General features: G+C 54.6%; 4 protein-coding genes across 4 annotated transcripts; 2 read left to right on the plus strand and 2 right to left on the minus strand.

Moving 5' to 3' along the window:
* Positions 1–5,241: 5,241 nt before the first annotated feature.
* Positions 5,242–8,928, plus strand: Z520_08707 (uncharacterized protein; the record flags this gene model as incomplete). Its single annotated transcript, XM_016779203.1, has 1 exon — positions 5,242–8,928. The coding sequence occupies one exon, from the start codon at positions 5,242–5,244 to the stop codon at positions 8,926–8,928; it is 3,687 nt and encodes a 1,228-aa protein (XP_016629710.1).
* Positions 8,929–9,281: 353 nt separating this feature from the next.
* Positions 9,282–11,217, minus strand: Z520_08708 (uncharacterized protein; the record flags this gene model as incomplete). The annotated part of the gene is made up of 2 exons (XM_016779204.1): positions 9,282–10,929; positions 10,997–11,217. 2 exons carry the CDS (start codon positions 11,215–11,217, stop codon positions 9,282–9,284), a joined length of 1,869 nt encoding a protein of 622 aa, XP_016629711.1.
* A 680-nt stretch (positions 11,218–11,897) lies between these two features.
* On the plus strand, positions 11,898–12,903 carry Z520_08709 (uncharacterized protein; the record flags this gene model as incomplete). The annotated part of the gene is made up of 2 exons (XM_016779205.1): positions 11,898–11,910; positions 11,984–12,903. The coding sequence occupies 2 exons, from the start codon at positions 11,898–11,900 to the stop codon at positions 12,901–12,903; spliced, it is 933 nt and encodes a 310-aa protein (XP_016629712.1).
* Positions 12,904–13,005: 102 nt separating this feature from the next.
* Positions 13,006–14,754, minus strand: Z520_08710 (uncharacterized protein; the record flags this gene model as incomplete). The annotated part of the gene is made up of 1 exon (XM_016779206.1): positions 13,006–14,754. One exon carries the CDS (start codon positions 14,752–14,754, stop codon positions 13,006–13,008), a length of 1,749 nt encoding a protein of 582 aa, XP_016629713.1.
* Between the last annotated feature and the right edge of the window lie 883 nt (positions 14,755–15,637).

The raw sequence follows: 15,637 nt of genomic DNA on the forward strand, positions 1-15,637 counted from the left end.
ATGGTTGTGTAAACGTAAGAATTCAACCCCAGAGTGAGAGAAGGACTCATTCAATGGCCAAACTGCAATTGACTAACCCAACCGGAGAGAGACGAAGACAAAGGGAACTAAATAGACGAAGACATCCTAGGAGAACCAGAGCAGATGTAAGAGGATAGCCGGGTGTAGATGAAGGATGAGGAATTGGCTGCCTTTCTGCGCAAAGACCCGGATGCTCTGTGATCGCGGTGGGGAATGGGATGGTTAAAACTTACGTGCCCGCTTTGCGCCTCTGCAGCTCGACCCATGTGGCCTTGTCTATTTCATTCCCCTAATTATCGGGCTAGCGCTGCCCATTTGAGTGAGGTGCGTGATGTCTGGCTCGCCAGTGTGCGGAACTGCCCAGGCTTCCTGGACCGGTGCACCTTGACGAGACCACACTCACGGCTCAACAAGAGGGCAGGCAAAGAAGAGACAGCCTGCCCAGGACGTGGATCTGGCGAGCGGGATATCTCAAAATGCGGTGGACTAGTTAGCAAGGCGAGCGATTGACAGATGAGCGACGACCAGGACAAGGGCAGGGCGTCGGTCCCCTGGCGCTGTGTCACCTCGCCACTCTGCCGACGCGAAGGCAGTCAGCCTCGCTCGTCAATGTCCCGTAGAACCTTTGGGAGTCATCTCAGGCTCCACCAATGCAGTCGATACAGTTTGGAACATATTATTGCTGCATCGAATGCGGCCAGTGGGCTCGCACAATGGGCTGGCGCCGGCTCTCCCAACTCGTCCAGGAGCAGTAAGGGAGCAGGGGCACAGGAGAAGGACGGCTCGAGAGGTGCAGCACGATCTTGGGTCAGCTGAGCGACACAGGCGGTGGAGGTCCGGCTTGCAGATCGGCGGCGTGGTGCTGGTGCAGGCACGAAGAAAGGGAGGTGTGTGTGAGCAGTCGCTCGAAGGACAGGACGAACAGGCGAAGCGGCCAATGGTGCTGGGCAGCATGCCACAAGCGAGCCGTCTGCTTGACATCGAGCACTACGGCGGCATGCATGATGCAAAGGGTGTGTGGATTTTGTGGGAGGAGAAGGGACGAGTGGTTTTGGATAAGAGCAAGATAGCAGCAGTAGTGGTCAGAGAGTGGGATAGTCGCGACCGGGGTCTCGAGAAGGCATGGGCCATGCCATGGGGGCACTGGGCAGATGGTCCAGGATTATCCGCTCTAGCCTCTGCACGGAAGGGCTCGTTGTTGACCGTTTGGTCACATTTCCCAGTCGAGTGATTCCGTGGTGAGAAGATGATCTATTAGCCGAGAATAGCAGCGTGGGAGCATGTCTCCGCAAGCCGTGGGAAGGGCGATGCCGCAATCTTGTCGAAATGTGTGCGAGTGCGGGTGTTTCCCTGGCACAACAAGGGCGGGAGAGGGGCCAGGAACTCATGGAGAGGGGAGGTTTGGGATTTCGAAAAGGACGGGGTTTGAGTCCACGGCCCCAGTGAGACAAGGCCCGAAAGGTTCTTTCGTCAACCACCTTCAGGCATCGAAGGTTCACCTTCGGTTGCACCGCCTAACTCAGGCAAGACTAGCCCCATTAAAAGAGACTTCGTGCCCGAGGGAGAGCACATGGAGGAGAGGGAGTGCGGGACGCGAACGCCTCGACAAGGGGCACTTCACCCCCCAAAACCAAGCTGCTCTTCCGTGACAGAGGCCCGCTCAGAGGTCAGGGCTGGAAGCACAGAGACCACCTCCCCAAATTCGTTTCTTGACATAACGAAACGGCAAATCGTAATAAGTATTATTACTTTTCCACGGCCCATTGAGCATGCTGCCAACTGTCAACGACACAAGGGTTGGACCTCTGGTGGGCATTCGAAAGCGCGGGGGCTGTTTGCACCGTTCGACGGGGAACCTGGCTTCCCCGGAAGAGGAAGCCTGCAGTTCCGCGTTTCCAGGGTGGTTTGCTCTGACCGGGGCCAGCTGGCATTCTCCGTGTAGGGTTCTTTAGGCCTGAGGCTAAAAGCTGGTCAGCCCAAACCTGTCCCGCATGGGAACCCATAAGGCACAAGTCCCGACTGTTGGTGTGTGAGCGTTAGGCCTGTCGCTACTCGCTCAATCACTTCTTCTGCAAACTTTCAACATGGAGAGATTCAACGTCGTTGGGTTCTCAAAGCATCGCCTGGTTTTGGAGAGTTGCGGTCTCTGATCAACCGTCCCCCTTGCGGAAGCGGGACGCAATTACGGCTGGCGGAGGGTCGAAGAGTCCCTGTGGTCTTGCGCATCTCCACAAATAACAGATGCCGCAAATCCTTGGAGTTGGTGCTTTGCTGTCCTACCAGGTGGACCTGATGCCACAGTACGGAGTAAGCCGTCGCAAGATTTTATAAAACCACAGCCTGTTTGGAAACATTTCCTGCATTTGATGGGCGGCTTTAGTGTCGACAACTTTTCGGCATCGAGCTATGGTGCGCCGACCTTGCACGCAGAAGCGAAAAGAGCCATCGAAGGACTGCGCAGACTTCCTCAAGTGTACTCTTCTTGCTGGATAGGCCTCTAGTACGAATCATGTCGTAGTGTTGGGTGCTGTGGCTAGCAACACCAGTGTGTCATACTTTCTTTCTGCTCGCGTGTCGACTTCGTTGACCCACCTGTTTTGCCCGATGGCCATATCATCGTTTCGGTGGCGCTGGGTTGCAGTTTCTACTACGTACAGCGTACCGAGTACCGAGTACATGCAAGAAGATCCCATGAGGCGGGTAGAGTGACTGACACCCAAACCTGCGTAGCTTGCATGACTGGGGTGTAGGCCCCCATTTTCGCCAATGGATTGTTGGTGGACCTTCACCGCTCTGATGATGGCACATGCATATTCAAGATTCTTCATGACCTTGTTCAAAGGGAAACGCCCGGAAGGCAGTCCTCGGGAAGTCTCAGACAGGCGGTCATGGGTAAGCGATGGCTTGCGGCAAGAGAGATTTTGGTGGCCGCCTTGAATGGCCCCAATGTTGACCTGCACATCCAAAGAATGCCGGCAAGGCCTCAGAAGTGTTTTGACACCTGCATCCCTTAGACCTTGGGGGTGGCCAGGTCAAGTGTCAAAAATAAGGAGACGGCCAGGGAGGGCGACGAATCCACGCCAGCAGATAGTGCCTTTGGTACGGATACTGAATCCGAAGTTGTGATGAAGTCTGAACAGCCATTAAGCTTCGAGGTCGACCAATGTTCCGTCAACCCACGCGGAGCGAGGCCTACTCTGTAAGGACGACTTATCCGCTCTCTGCCGCCTCGTAAATCCCCTCAAATCGCAAGAACCAGCAGTAATGCCACGGGTGGGAGGGCGGATGGAGGGGACACTGTGGCGTCCTTCCCCCAATCCCTAAAATGGTTGCTTCTGGGCCGTGTGGCGGTGCCTAGCGTGGAGTGGATACTATCGATCTGGAGGATTTAGGCGCTGTGTCCACCACTTGTTGCACCCGATCGGACCTGTACTCCCTGGGTGCTCCCGTGTCACTGACCTCGTAAAGACGGGACAGGGAACAGCGCCCTGGTGCAAACATGGAATCCTGGGTTGCAATCTTTTACGGCCCGGAAACGAAGTCCATGCTAGGGCTATCAGCGGTAGCTTGCTTAGGCTCTTCGCAGTCCAAGGCGTCGAGTTGTTGGCCACGCGTTCTCGGCTGGTGGCGATTCGACCTTGCCTTTGCCTCTTTTTGTAAAATCAATGATGCATCATGTGGAGGCTGTCTGGTATCAGCAAGGCAGCCAGACCGCGCTGGATGTAGAAGCTATTGGGGTGTCTTGTGCTACCGTACACTGACCCTTGCTCGGCTGAGGATCTTCGCAACCTGGCCCGGAGGAGTCGCATCTTCAAAGCTGAATACGAGAACGGAATGTGTGCAATACGAAGAAAGGCCTTTGAAACACAATTAGCGGTGACCGTCCAAGGTCTTTTCCTGCAGCCAGCAGCCAGGTGCCCAGGGTAGGAGGATGATGGACCATGGAGAAGGGGAGCCCGCCCATACACCTTCACCACCAGCATCAGGTCGCCAGGTCCTTTGTGCTCTGGCTCAATCACGCGTGCAGCTCTTCCAAATACCACTTGTCTAATGCAACCCCTGGTCTCCCGCAGCTGCAGGTTAGAACATTGACAGCGGGATGAAGGACAGCTTGATGAAACCCAACACCATTGACAGCCATGCCAGCATTTTGGGATTGGTAGTTCTGCCCGAAGTCCTCCAGGGATCTTTTGCAAATAGCCAGCCGTGCCAGCCAGCCGTGCCAGCCCGCTGGGGCAGGTGACTCTCATGGTGGATTCAGAACTCCGCGCCGCGACGCAAAGGGGGGATCAGCAAGTTCAAGATGTGTCTCAGGGGCGACTGCTGGTAAGGATAAGCGAGACTGCGAGAGAAGAAGCGGTGCCAGCGAGGAAGAGAGGATACCTGGATCTCGGAATCCCATCCGTCGCGGAAGAGGGTAAAGAATGGCGCCGCGCAGATTCTGGTTGGCGCATCTGCTCATCACCTACCACATTTGCATGCCGCAGAAGCAATAACATAAAGCTTTCGACTCATCAAACCTCCCTAGCAACGAGAACTGGTTCAAAGAAGCCGACGGGGCGTGGGAGGGCAACCAGTAGAAGATACAGGATGGAAGGGTCATTCATGCATTAGGCGGGTTGGATGCTGTGTCCCCATGCGGGTGGTGCACGCTGGGGAGCGCAGGTGACTCGGTGACTGCTGCCAGTCTGCTGGTGACCGCCGGTGGACCGCTGGTGATGGGTGGTGAATGGGTGGTGACCTCAGCAGCGAGCGGCAGCCACTGATCTGTCATCCCACCACTTGGGAAGGTATGACGATCACGATTTCCACCTTCCCACTTACTACTAGCCTCTCCCATAGCGTAGCCTGCCTTTCGAGTTGCCTGCGCCAGTCTGGCACTTGCACACACTTGCACACACCTCGACACCCTGCGACAACCACCATCCATGTCGCACCTCGTATACTATTGATTGTCTCTTCCCGTGTCGGTCAATGGAATAGAATGCTCTGGCCGCCTCGCCGCCTCCGCCTCCGCCTCCTCCTCAGGTTTGATCTGCTCAGCTCGGCTTGATCTCTGCCAGCAGACTATCCTCAATTCTTCATCATGTTCTGTCCGTTCCCCACCTCCCGATTGTCCCGTGCGATGGTGTAGATGTCAGGTCGCCGTCTATCCTCCCCACCGGGCTGGCTGCGCAGCCATACCGATCCCTCAAACATGAGTCGGTCTCAAGATCAAGAATGAACCTCAACCAAAGACATGTCTTGTCTGCCGCCATTGCAGCCTTCATCGCATGGGGTCTTGCAGTCCGCGCCCTTCCCGTCTTGCGCTTCCTGGGATACGCTTTCACCCTTGGCTCTCTGGTCACTCTTGTGATTCTGCTTGCAGCAACCCTTGGTGTCTCTAGGTCGCGCGCCGCCTACCAGGCCCTGTCCGAGCCTCCCAATGCGTCCCCTGCCTTTCTTCTCCCTCCGAAGTGGGACTCCGAAGTATCAGCTCTCCGAGTCTCTCAACACTACCAACCTCTCCATCTCTACGACCAATCCTTTGTCGTCTCCCAAGCCCTTGAGGCTCTGATTGGTCTTGCCCTCCGCGACTTCGTGTCCTCCTGGTACCAGAACATTTCCAAGAGTCCGGTCTTCATCAATGAAGTGGACAAAAATATTCGCGCTGTGTTGGTGGAGATCAGAGACCGGATCCTCGCCGAGGACATGGTCAATGTCGTCGTGTCCAAGATTGTGCCCTTGATCACCGCACATCTGCGTGATTTTGACCAGGCCGAACGAGTTGTTCGAGGCCGCAGCTTGAATCGCAATGTTACCGAATCCGAAGAGCTGGAATTGGCTATTGCAGCCAAGTACAAGGATGGAAAGCTGCATCCTGCTGCTGCCCTTGCGTACTCGGATACAAAGACGGTCCAGCAAGACCACCTTCGGAAAACCCTGGTCCGCATCCTGCCGGACCTTTTATCCCCAAGCATGATGGGCAGTCGCGCCACCCTGGTGCTCGTAAAGGAAATTGTCGCCGGCGCTGTGCTGTTTCCGATCATGCAGTTGCTTTCTGATCCGGACACGTGGAACCAAATCGTCGAAGCCTATGGACGGACCGCTTTACAGGACAGAAAGACAGTGCGCAGAATGAGAGCGGCTTTGGATCAGCACGCTTCTCCCGTCCCCCGAAGCAAAACCGGTCAAGAGTTGCCACGTTTAGCACCCAATGACAGCGAGCGTGCTTTTGAGCGATTTGTTAGAGCCATTCGCAAAACCAAGAACCTGTCAGATGCTCGACGGTTCCGGAGCTCAGTCGCGAGCCAGATTCAGCGCGAGAGCCTGGTCGAAGGTCAGGATCCCGTCTACCTGCGGAGGTTGGAAATGGCCAAACGCGTGTTGGACCAAAAGATTGCCAAACTCACCCAGACCGGACCCGTTCCGCAGGCAGTGATGCCACAGCCTGACTCGCGGCCCATCCCAGCTTCGAAGCCCCGCGAATGGACCATGGTAGAGATTATGCATACTGCCTCAGGACTATCGTATTTCATGGAGTTCATGGATCGCCAGAATCGTATGTCTATGGTACAGTTTTGGGTGGTGGTCGACGGCTTCCGCAATCCCCTTGAGGACGATTTCGGGGATGAGTTGAACCCAGCTATTCAACAAAATTGGACCGATGCAGATCGTATGGACATTGCTCAAATTAGTGAAAAATACATGTTAAAGGAAGAATTGAACATTCCACAAGAGTCCAAGGATGCCATCAAAGCCTTCTTGGCCGCTGGACGGAAGGCGACTCCTCAACAATATCGAGCTGCTAGAACTGCCATTCTGGCCGCTCAGTCTGCCGTCCTGGAAGAGTTGGAAACACGACATCTGCCAAACTTTAGAAAATCCGACCTCTACTACAAATTTCTGGCTTCTGCCGAAGCAGCCGCAGCACGTCCTCGCCTGCAAAGTACAGGCACCCTTTCTGAGGGGAACGGGCAGGTTGCAACTGACACTAGCAGAGCCCTAACCCAGGGTCCTCCTGTGACGAAAACCAGTTCCCAACTTGCCATGCGAAATAAAGATCTAAGGCGAGCTGCCGTGTCGTCGTCGGATGTTCGAAGTTTGGCCTCTTCCAAGTTGTTTGACGATGGAGATTTTGCCAAACGATCTAGCGGTTCCACGCCCTTGTTCGACGATGGTTATGACACTGACCCGTTGGCACATTCCACTCACAGCCTCGGACACGAGTCCCTGAATGGCGACTCCCTAGATCAGCGTGAGGTCATTGAGAATATGGAGGCGGCGATGAATAACATTATGACTGACAGCCCGATGGATGAGACCATGGGCTACGATGACGATACACTGTTTGGTTCCCCGGTGTCGGCGACCAAATCTGCGAAGAACATCGACTCGCCCCGTAGCTCCCTCGATATCCCCGGCATTGACCAGGCCAACAGACCCAAACCTAGCCTGGCAACTCTCGGACTTGTCAACACCTCCTCCCGTATCGGTGTATTCACCGACAACGATCTCTTTCCTGACGAAGAAAAGTTTATTGAGGATGAATACGTCGACAATGACGACAATAAAGGGGACAATGGAGACGAGGACGAGATCCATGAGGCTGCGCCAGGGGATCTCGGCCTTGCTGAAGCGATCACAGCTCTTAATAACGATATAGAGCGTTTGGTAGCCCAAGAATCCGTGGTGGACACATTGACTCGTAAGGCTGAGCTAACAAACAATATCGCGGAGCTGCGAATTCTGAACAAATCCAAATCCAGTCTCCAGAGGGAAATCCGTCGCAAGGAGCTTCAGCGTCAGCAATATATTGTCCAGGAAAGCGACAACAGTTTGTATGGTCGATCCAGCATCTCTATCAAGTCTGTTGTGGTGGGAAAGGAAGACGACGGCCGGGAATTTGCGCTGTATGTTATTGAAGTGCAGAGACAGGCTGGTGACCAAATGCCGGCAGCAGTATGGGCGATTCCTCGACGATATTCCGAATTCCATGAATTACATCAACGACTACGACGCAGATACCCTTCAACCAGGAATCTCGAATTCCCTCGGAGGAGGGTTGTGATGAAGCTTCAAAAGCAATTTCTGCAGAACCGGCGTCTTGCACTGGAGCATTACTTGCAACAATTACTCCAAATGCCCGATGTATGTCGAAGCAGAGAATTACGTTCGTTTCTCTCACAGTCAAGTATCAAGTCACACCAGGACACCAGCAAAGAGTCCAACGCACAAGATATCGTGACTCGGATTTACAATTCTGTCACCGAGGGCATGGATGAGTTCCTGGGTAACGTGTCGGTCCTGGATCAACTATCTGTAGCGGGACAGAACCTGATTTCGGCCGCCACAAACCAGCTGGGCATGAATCAGGCTGACATTGTTCCTCTGGAACCCGGTCCAGTGGCCGAGGCTGAGGCGGAGTTGGCAGCTTTTGAGGACAAGGAACTGGAGCCGTTTGTGAAGCCAATCTGTGACATTTTTCTCGAGACGTTCGAGCTGAATCGAGGCAACAACTGGCTTCGGGGGCGTGCCGTGATAGTGGTTCTTCATCAGCTGCTCGGAGGGACCATTGAACGCAAAATCCGCGAAATCTTTACAGGGTTTGTGCAAGAGGAATCACTCCTCAGGTACATTGACATGATCAAGGAGACCATGTGGCCCGGCGGAGGCAAGATGAGAGAGGCCACGCCACGAACAGCTGCGGACAAGAAGAAGTCAAAGTCGGAGGCGGCGCTGATGTTGGCCACGCTGATCCCTGACCTGGCTGGAAATGTGGTGGGAAGAGCCAATGCGCAAGCCGCTGCCAGAAGGATCACGGCCACCATGAACAACGCGCGACTCAATCAGCATCTCGTCTTTACGATTCTTGATGAGGTCGTTGGGGTGCTGTTTGATCCTGCGAAGAAAGGGGGGTTCTCTTGATACGTGATTCATGTAATTTGGTGGAAGCACGGGAAAACGCGTTGGAGCTCGGGCGGAATCCGACTGTATTATCTTGTGGCTAGTGAAGCCCACGACGGTCTTTTGGTCCGCCCAGGGGAAACCCGGTTGTACATAGAGATAGATATAAAAATGAAAATAGGCGTATTGCACAATATCTTGTTGCACCGTGACGTCTACCGCGTAATGATACGTGGGAAGTCCCCCCTGTGTGAACCTGATGAATGGATGTCTGGACTCTGGTCCGCGGCGAGTGAAGAGTGAGGAAGCCTGGTTTATTAGTACCTACAAATTTATATCTCATATATAGCCCGTATATCTCTCCACCCTAACGTCTATGTCCTCGCCTTGAGCACCACGCCGCGAATGCCCTGCAGCCCGCTCCTGAGCAGCTCGGCGAGAAGATCCCTCGTCCTCTGCAGACCGTGTTTGCGGGTAAAGACAATAGCCCAGGTCAGACCTAGCAGGCTGAGGAGTTTGACGGCGCGGGCGGCTGCGAGCCTCACGCGGCCTTTGCGGGTGTATGCCAGATCCCAGTGGCGCCAGACGGGGAACATGCAGCGGATGGTGAAGTCGACCTGCGTGCGCGGGTAGACGGTCGAGTTCCAGCCGTTGACGCGGTCCGTGTACCAGTTCACGCAGCCGCCGGACATGAAGACGCTGTTTCGCAGTTCGCGCTGGAGGTCGTCTGTCCATTTGCGTTCGGCGCTCTCCTTGACCTCGACGGTCTCGACGTCGCCGCGGAGGATGGGGCCGATGAATTTCAGGGCGTAGTTGACGGCGTTCTCGCTCGCGAGGATCACGCTGCTGTGGCCCGTCGCTGTGTTGGGGCCGAAGATCATGAAAAAGTTCGGGAAGCCGTCCATCGCGGTGCCGAGGTAGGCTTGGGCGCCGCCCCGTTCGTCCCACGTCTTGTATAAAGAGCGGCCGTGGCGGCCTGTTACGTCGAGCGGGTGGAGCCACTGGTTTGTCTCGTAGCCGTTGGCCATGATGATGACGTCGGCGGGCACGGTGCGTTGCTCGGTCGGAGCTTTGGAGTCTGTCTTGGACATGGGCGGGTAGAGGCGGCCGGGGCCCAGGGTCACTGAGCGAGGCTGGATGGATGTGATGGGCAAGGTGGTGATTTCCACGTTCGGTAGCTGCAGAGACTGGAACCACCCTTCATCCACGACCCGGCGCTTGCAAAAGACTTCGTAGTCGGGAGTCATGATCTCGTGGTACTCCTCGGGCACGGTCTTGCGGAGGTAACGCAGGAGCTCCTCGGCCTTCCTTTTGCGGCGCTGTCTCGCGGCCTCGTTGGGCGTGAACAACTCGACGAACTCGAGCTCGCTCATGGCGAACATCAACTTGCGCAACCCGTTCTGGAACCCGGGAACATATTGGGAGAGGAAGGGGATCCATTTCTTCCAAAACTCCTTGGCCGCAGGTGGGAGGAATTGCACGGCCCAAGGGGGCGAGCGCATCAGCTGAGTGACTTGTTTGGCGCCGTGTTCCGGCTTGACGAGTTGCGGGACGACTTGTCCTGCCGAGCAACCCGTGCCGATGACAATGACATTTTTGTCTCGCACATCCAGGTCGGGTTTCCAGCGTGCGGTATGGACGATTTCTCCCTCAAAGGTGTCAAACCCGGGGACGTCGAGGGGTGGTTTGGGTTCGACCAAGCCGCCCACGGCGCTGCAGACGACTTTTGCCCGCACAATCTCGGTGCGCAGGACTGTGGGTTTGTTCTCTTTCTCCAGCGCCTGTCTCTCACGGGTGGACAAGTCACCTATCTCCGGGGCGAGATGGTCCAGCTCGACCTCCCACTCTTGAACATCATCAAGCCAGCGCATGCCCTTGACCGAAGTATCGAACTGGATCTTGTCCAGGATTTGGAATTTCTCGCACACGTCGTAGAGGTACTGGATGATTTCGGGTCCGGAGGGGAACAGCGACGTCCAGTGAGGGTTCTGGGCGAAGGAGAACGAGTACATGATGGCGGGGCTGTCGAAGTCGTCAGATCAACCCACAACCCAACTGTAGAAAGGAAGAGGTAGAGAACCAAACTTACACATCGCACGCAATGCCGGGATACTGGTTAGTATGCCATGTGCCTCCCAGGGCAGACCGCCGCTCAAAGATGCGGAACTGATCGAACCCAAGCACCTGTCGCAGTCGACAGCCCATGGCAATGCCAGACTCGCCGGCACCGATGACCAGGACCGGGTAGAATGTGTAGCCGTCCTTGGAAGCAGGCCCGCCATGGCGAATGCGGTCGACTCGCGCCGTCATGTTGGCGGGAGAGTACCCAGGTACCTAGTAATCAAAGGAGAAAAGCAGTGCGGAGGAGCAGGATCCAGAAGCTCTGGAAACAGAAAACGTCCAGAGGTGACGAGGAAGAAGGAGGAAAAGCAGAGGAGACAACGCCAGGGAAAATGTCCAAGAGCTTTTTCTTACCTGGTTCCCTGGCTCAGCAGGATGGGTGAGAAATCAGGCACTTCTATACGCAGTCTTGTCATTTCCTGGCGATGCGGAGCTGCGAAGGGTGGAGGGGGGGCTTTGTCTCCCGGGATGGACGTGTCAGGCAACCCGCAATTGCTGATCATTTGTGAGTGTGTTTAGTTGGCCTAATACGTCTATTAGTACGTCTTAATAAGTGTAGGCCTGAGCTCATATCGCGCCATCTCCCGCCGAAGGAGCTGAAACCCACCCGAGGTTCTTCTTCCCTTCCTTACTCGTACCTACACGAGCAGTAATACGACGGACAGAGGGAGGAATACGAAGAGCGAGAACACTCGTGTCTACCTAGGCAGGGCAGTAAGAGCACAACAGATGCCATGTCTCGCCCTGCGGACAAGGGGCTGTACAGCTCTTAGACGACATACGCCATTTTCTTTTCTACCCGCGCCTCATCGTTCCGTCTCAAGCAAGGCCAGGGATAAAAATATCCGTGAGGTCCCCATCCTCCCATCATGGAATACGACGGTATTTGAACAGGCCTACAAACAAAACCTGCCGGCGCGTCTGCCTCGCTGCTCGAGAGAATCTCTCCCTCCAGCCTGCGCGAAATGGTTCGTCCACGAGAATGACCCGGACTTTGATTTTTTCGGGATTTCCAACGGTGGCGGTGCCGAACCCAGCGATGGGGATGTGATCATCAATGTCCCTCGTTCGTCTGAGCTGCGGACTTCATTCTGGTCCGAGCATGAATCGACTTTTGTGCCGTTGGAGATCACCACCAGCACCACTAGAGGTGCTGCAGCTTTTCTTCCTCACCATGGCAGCATCACTGGGGACGGGGAGGGCGATGGAGAGGGATTCGAGCGCATCGAAGCAGCTCCCCTGAAGATTCTGATCGCAAATCTATCCAAACCACCTGCCAGCAACTCTTCCCAGGCTGATGGCAGTAATATGGGTGATATGTCAAATATGTCAATCTACCTCGCGCAATGCGACCTCTCCTCCCTCCCGCAATCACTACAATCCGACGTCCCCATCCCCAAGCTGCTGCTGCCATCTTCCTCCAACACCACCAGCACAATAAAAGGCGACATCTACTCTTCATCTCTCTGGCTCGGCCGGCCCCCGACATACACCCCCTTCCACCGCGACCCGAACCCGAATCTGTTCATCCAACTAACGGGCCGGAAGACCATTCGTCTCCTGCCCCCAGCAATCGGCGACGCGATATATCACGAGCTAGTCACCACGAGGTTATTTTCACCTACCTCGACCTCGACCTCGACCTCGTTCTCCACGGCAATCAGGGGCGAAGAAATGATGGTGGGGCCGCAGAAAACGGTCCTCCACGATGCCATCTGGAATCAGGACAGCATTTACAGCGAACTTGTCCGCACCCATGGCTTGCAGACGACTCTTGGACTTGGCGATGCACTCTTCACGCCCAAGGGTTGGTGGCACAGTGTCAAGGGAGTTGGCCAGGGCGTCACAGCCAGCGTCAATTGGTGGTTCCGGTGAGCCCGAGACCTGGAACTTACGAAACAGAGACTGTCGAACAAACCATACTATCTGCTATGAGGTCGTTTTTATGGCTGGAAATTGCCATTTCTATATCCTCGTCTAGACAAGCAGAAATTCCTCTCGAAATTCGATGCCCTTCGACCAAATGTTGGGAAGAACGACATGGTACATATCTCCTCCCTTGCTCAACTGCTGCACTGAAATTGCAGGCCCCAGGAAGGTGAAGCGTCCTTCGGGGGTTTCCCGCAGCACAATCAAGCAATCGGAGCCAACCAAAGACACCAAAATATCCTTGTCCTTCGCCAAGCTCGACACAAAAGCATATTCGGGTGCGCAATCGCTTGGACTGAACGTCGTGCCTCCTTCTGGGACCACTTGTCGCCATGTGTATCTGCAATCCTTCTCGATACGATCCATGTTTGGGATATCAGTTTGTGGATCTGAAAGGAGCGGAATAAGAATTTTGTTCTCGTTTGATACATAGTTGCCAGTGAGAACGTCGACCAGGATTGGATAGCCGCCAATCTTGGACCAAGGCACCCGAGAACTGCATTCTGTATTTGTCGAAACGATGCTTGCGATTCGAGTACCATGGCAGACAAGAATGCCATGCTCATCAAAATCCTGAGTTGCTGCGTTGGACCAGAAGCCCAAGTAAATCTGTGAAAAATCCATTTGATATCGGGGAGTGTCGACCCGTAAGTCGATAGCCCATGACGGCAGATCCGCGCTGTGAATACTTCTGTCTTGTAGAATGCACAGGCATTTTAGCGTGCCCTCCTGATTGATGGTATGCTTGAGGAAGTCCTGAAAGACTAGAGAAACAGGCTTGGTATAGTCGATTGCAGGAAAGCCATTGGTGGCGTTGGGCCGAGGGTTTTGGAGTGATGTATGCTGCTCCTTGGACACAATACCCAGCGTTGAGAAGACCTTGTCTTGTGGAAGCGTCGTCTGGTAGATGGTGCTCCTTATCATGGTTTGAAACCAATCCATGTCGTTTGCGATCAAGCACTCCCTGTTGAAGAAGGTATAGCGTAACAGCGCACGAGATTCGTCCGCATTTTCAGTGGTAGAATAGGGGGGGAGCAGAATACCGAGAGCGCCTTTGAACTGCCTGAAGGAAGCCGTGTAACAGCCACAGACCAACTCCATATCTTGTGCGGCATGGTACTCAACCCTGGTCCAGGAGCGTTGGAAAAAGGCTTTGGTGGTGATCAGCTTCGTGGCGGCCCTTTGAGCTCTTGAGTAGCGCAAGGCACTTTCCTCTGTCGCCTGACCTCGTTTGCGGCCGGATTCTTCGAATTCGGTGGAGAGAAACGAGAAAAGAAAGTCATCGTCGTCTGTGCATGTACCCAGCCATGCCACGACCCTCCGAGCCTTGAAAAAGATGAGAACCATCATCGCCACCTGCTTAGCTTTCTCGTCGGGGTTTGCTTGGTCGATACAAAAGGCGTCCGTCCACAAGTATCGGACATCGTGTGGTCTGCGAAGATAACGAAAGGCATCATAGAGCGTCTGGGAAACTGGGAAGCGTATCCCGTTGCAAGTAACGGACTGCGTGAAGGCAGGATAACCCCACGAGTATGAAAGTGCGTCGTATTGAACCCGCTCGCCCTCGTCACTTAGCCCAATGCCCGGAATGGCTACGAGGTCTGCAGTCAGCAGCTCACATGTCGCTGGCGAGTCCAAGTCTTCAGAAGGGTGGATTCTCAGAATGCGAGTCTGCCAGGGGCGAAGCGGCCGGTACAGCTGCTTGCGTATCTCCAATGGTACGCTTCGACATTCGAAGTCGACCACAAGAGCGCTAGAAGGATGGGAGGAGGGTTGGCTCATCGAGGTCTCGTCCATATTCCGGCCCTGGCTTTCACAAGTCGATATGATCGGACACTTGCGTTGATGTCCATCGCCAAAGGTGCGGACCTGAGCTGGTGAGGCTGAACTTGCGGTCGAGTTAGCTTTCAGCCTGATTATGCAGAGTCCAAGACTGCACTCGGCTGATTGGCTGCTGTTTCTCTCACCACTCGTCAAATTGGAGGAAGGAAACGCCGCAGCTCATGGCCGTGTATGATCAATAAGGTAAGAAGGGCGGTATTCTGGGGAGGCTGAAGGTAGAAAGTTAATTGGATTTGAACCACAGCCATATCCGGCAAGCCCTTTCCTTCTCAAGCTGTATGAAGGGGAACGTCGCAGCCTGCAGCCGTGTATGATCAAGAAGATGAGAAGGACGATAGATAGTCCAGCATTGGAGGCTGAAGACAAAATGTAGTTGGACTTGAAATCGCAACCATGTTCTGCCAGTTCTTCCTTCCTCGGGCAGGGACGGTCTTCCCTGGGGAAGGCCTTCTCCGCTATACATATCTCTCAGCCTCGCGCTTCACCATCGGGTGCGATCCAAACCAAACCCCACCCAAAGAAAAAATTTCACACATATATCACATTACTTTCCCCAATTTCCATCACACAAAGACCCCCTTACCACAACAAGGGCGAAGAAACCCGATCCGATCCCGACGACATGACCACAATCCAGGTCCTGTCAGGTCGAACTGGCATCCGGGCCAGCAGGCAGCAGGACCTCGATTTCGAACACACACACACCTAATCTAGGTCCTGTCAGGTCAAACTAGCAATAACGGGTTAGCAGGCAGCAGGACCTCGATTCGAACCAGCCCTCCTCTTCGACGACCATCTTCCCTGGACTCAACTTATAACCCGAATTCCAAGTATAACC

This window comes from Fonsecaea multimorphosa (genome assembly GCF_000836435.1).
Source record: "Fonsecaea multimorphosa CBS 102226 unplaced genomic scaffold supercont1.20, whole genome shotgun sequence".
Lineage (NCBI taxonomy): Eukaryota > Fungi > Ascomycota > Eurotiomycetes > Chaetothyriales > Herpotrichiellaceae > Fonsecaea > Fonsecaea multimorphosa.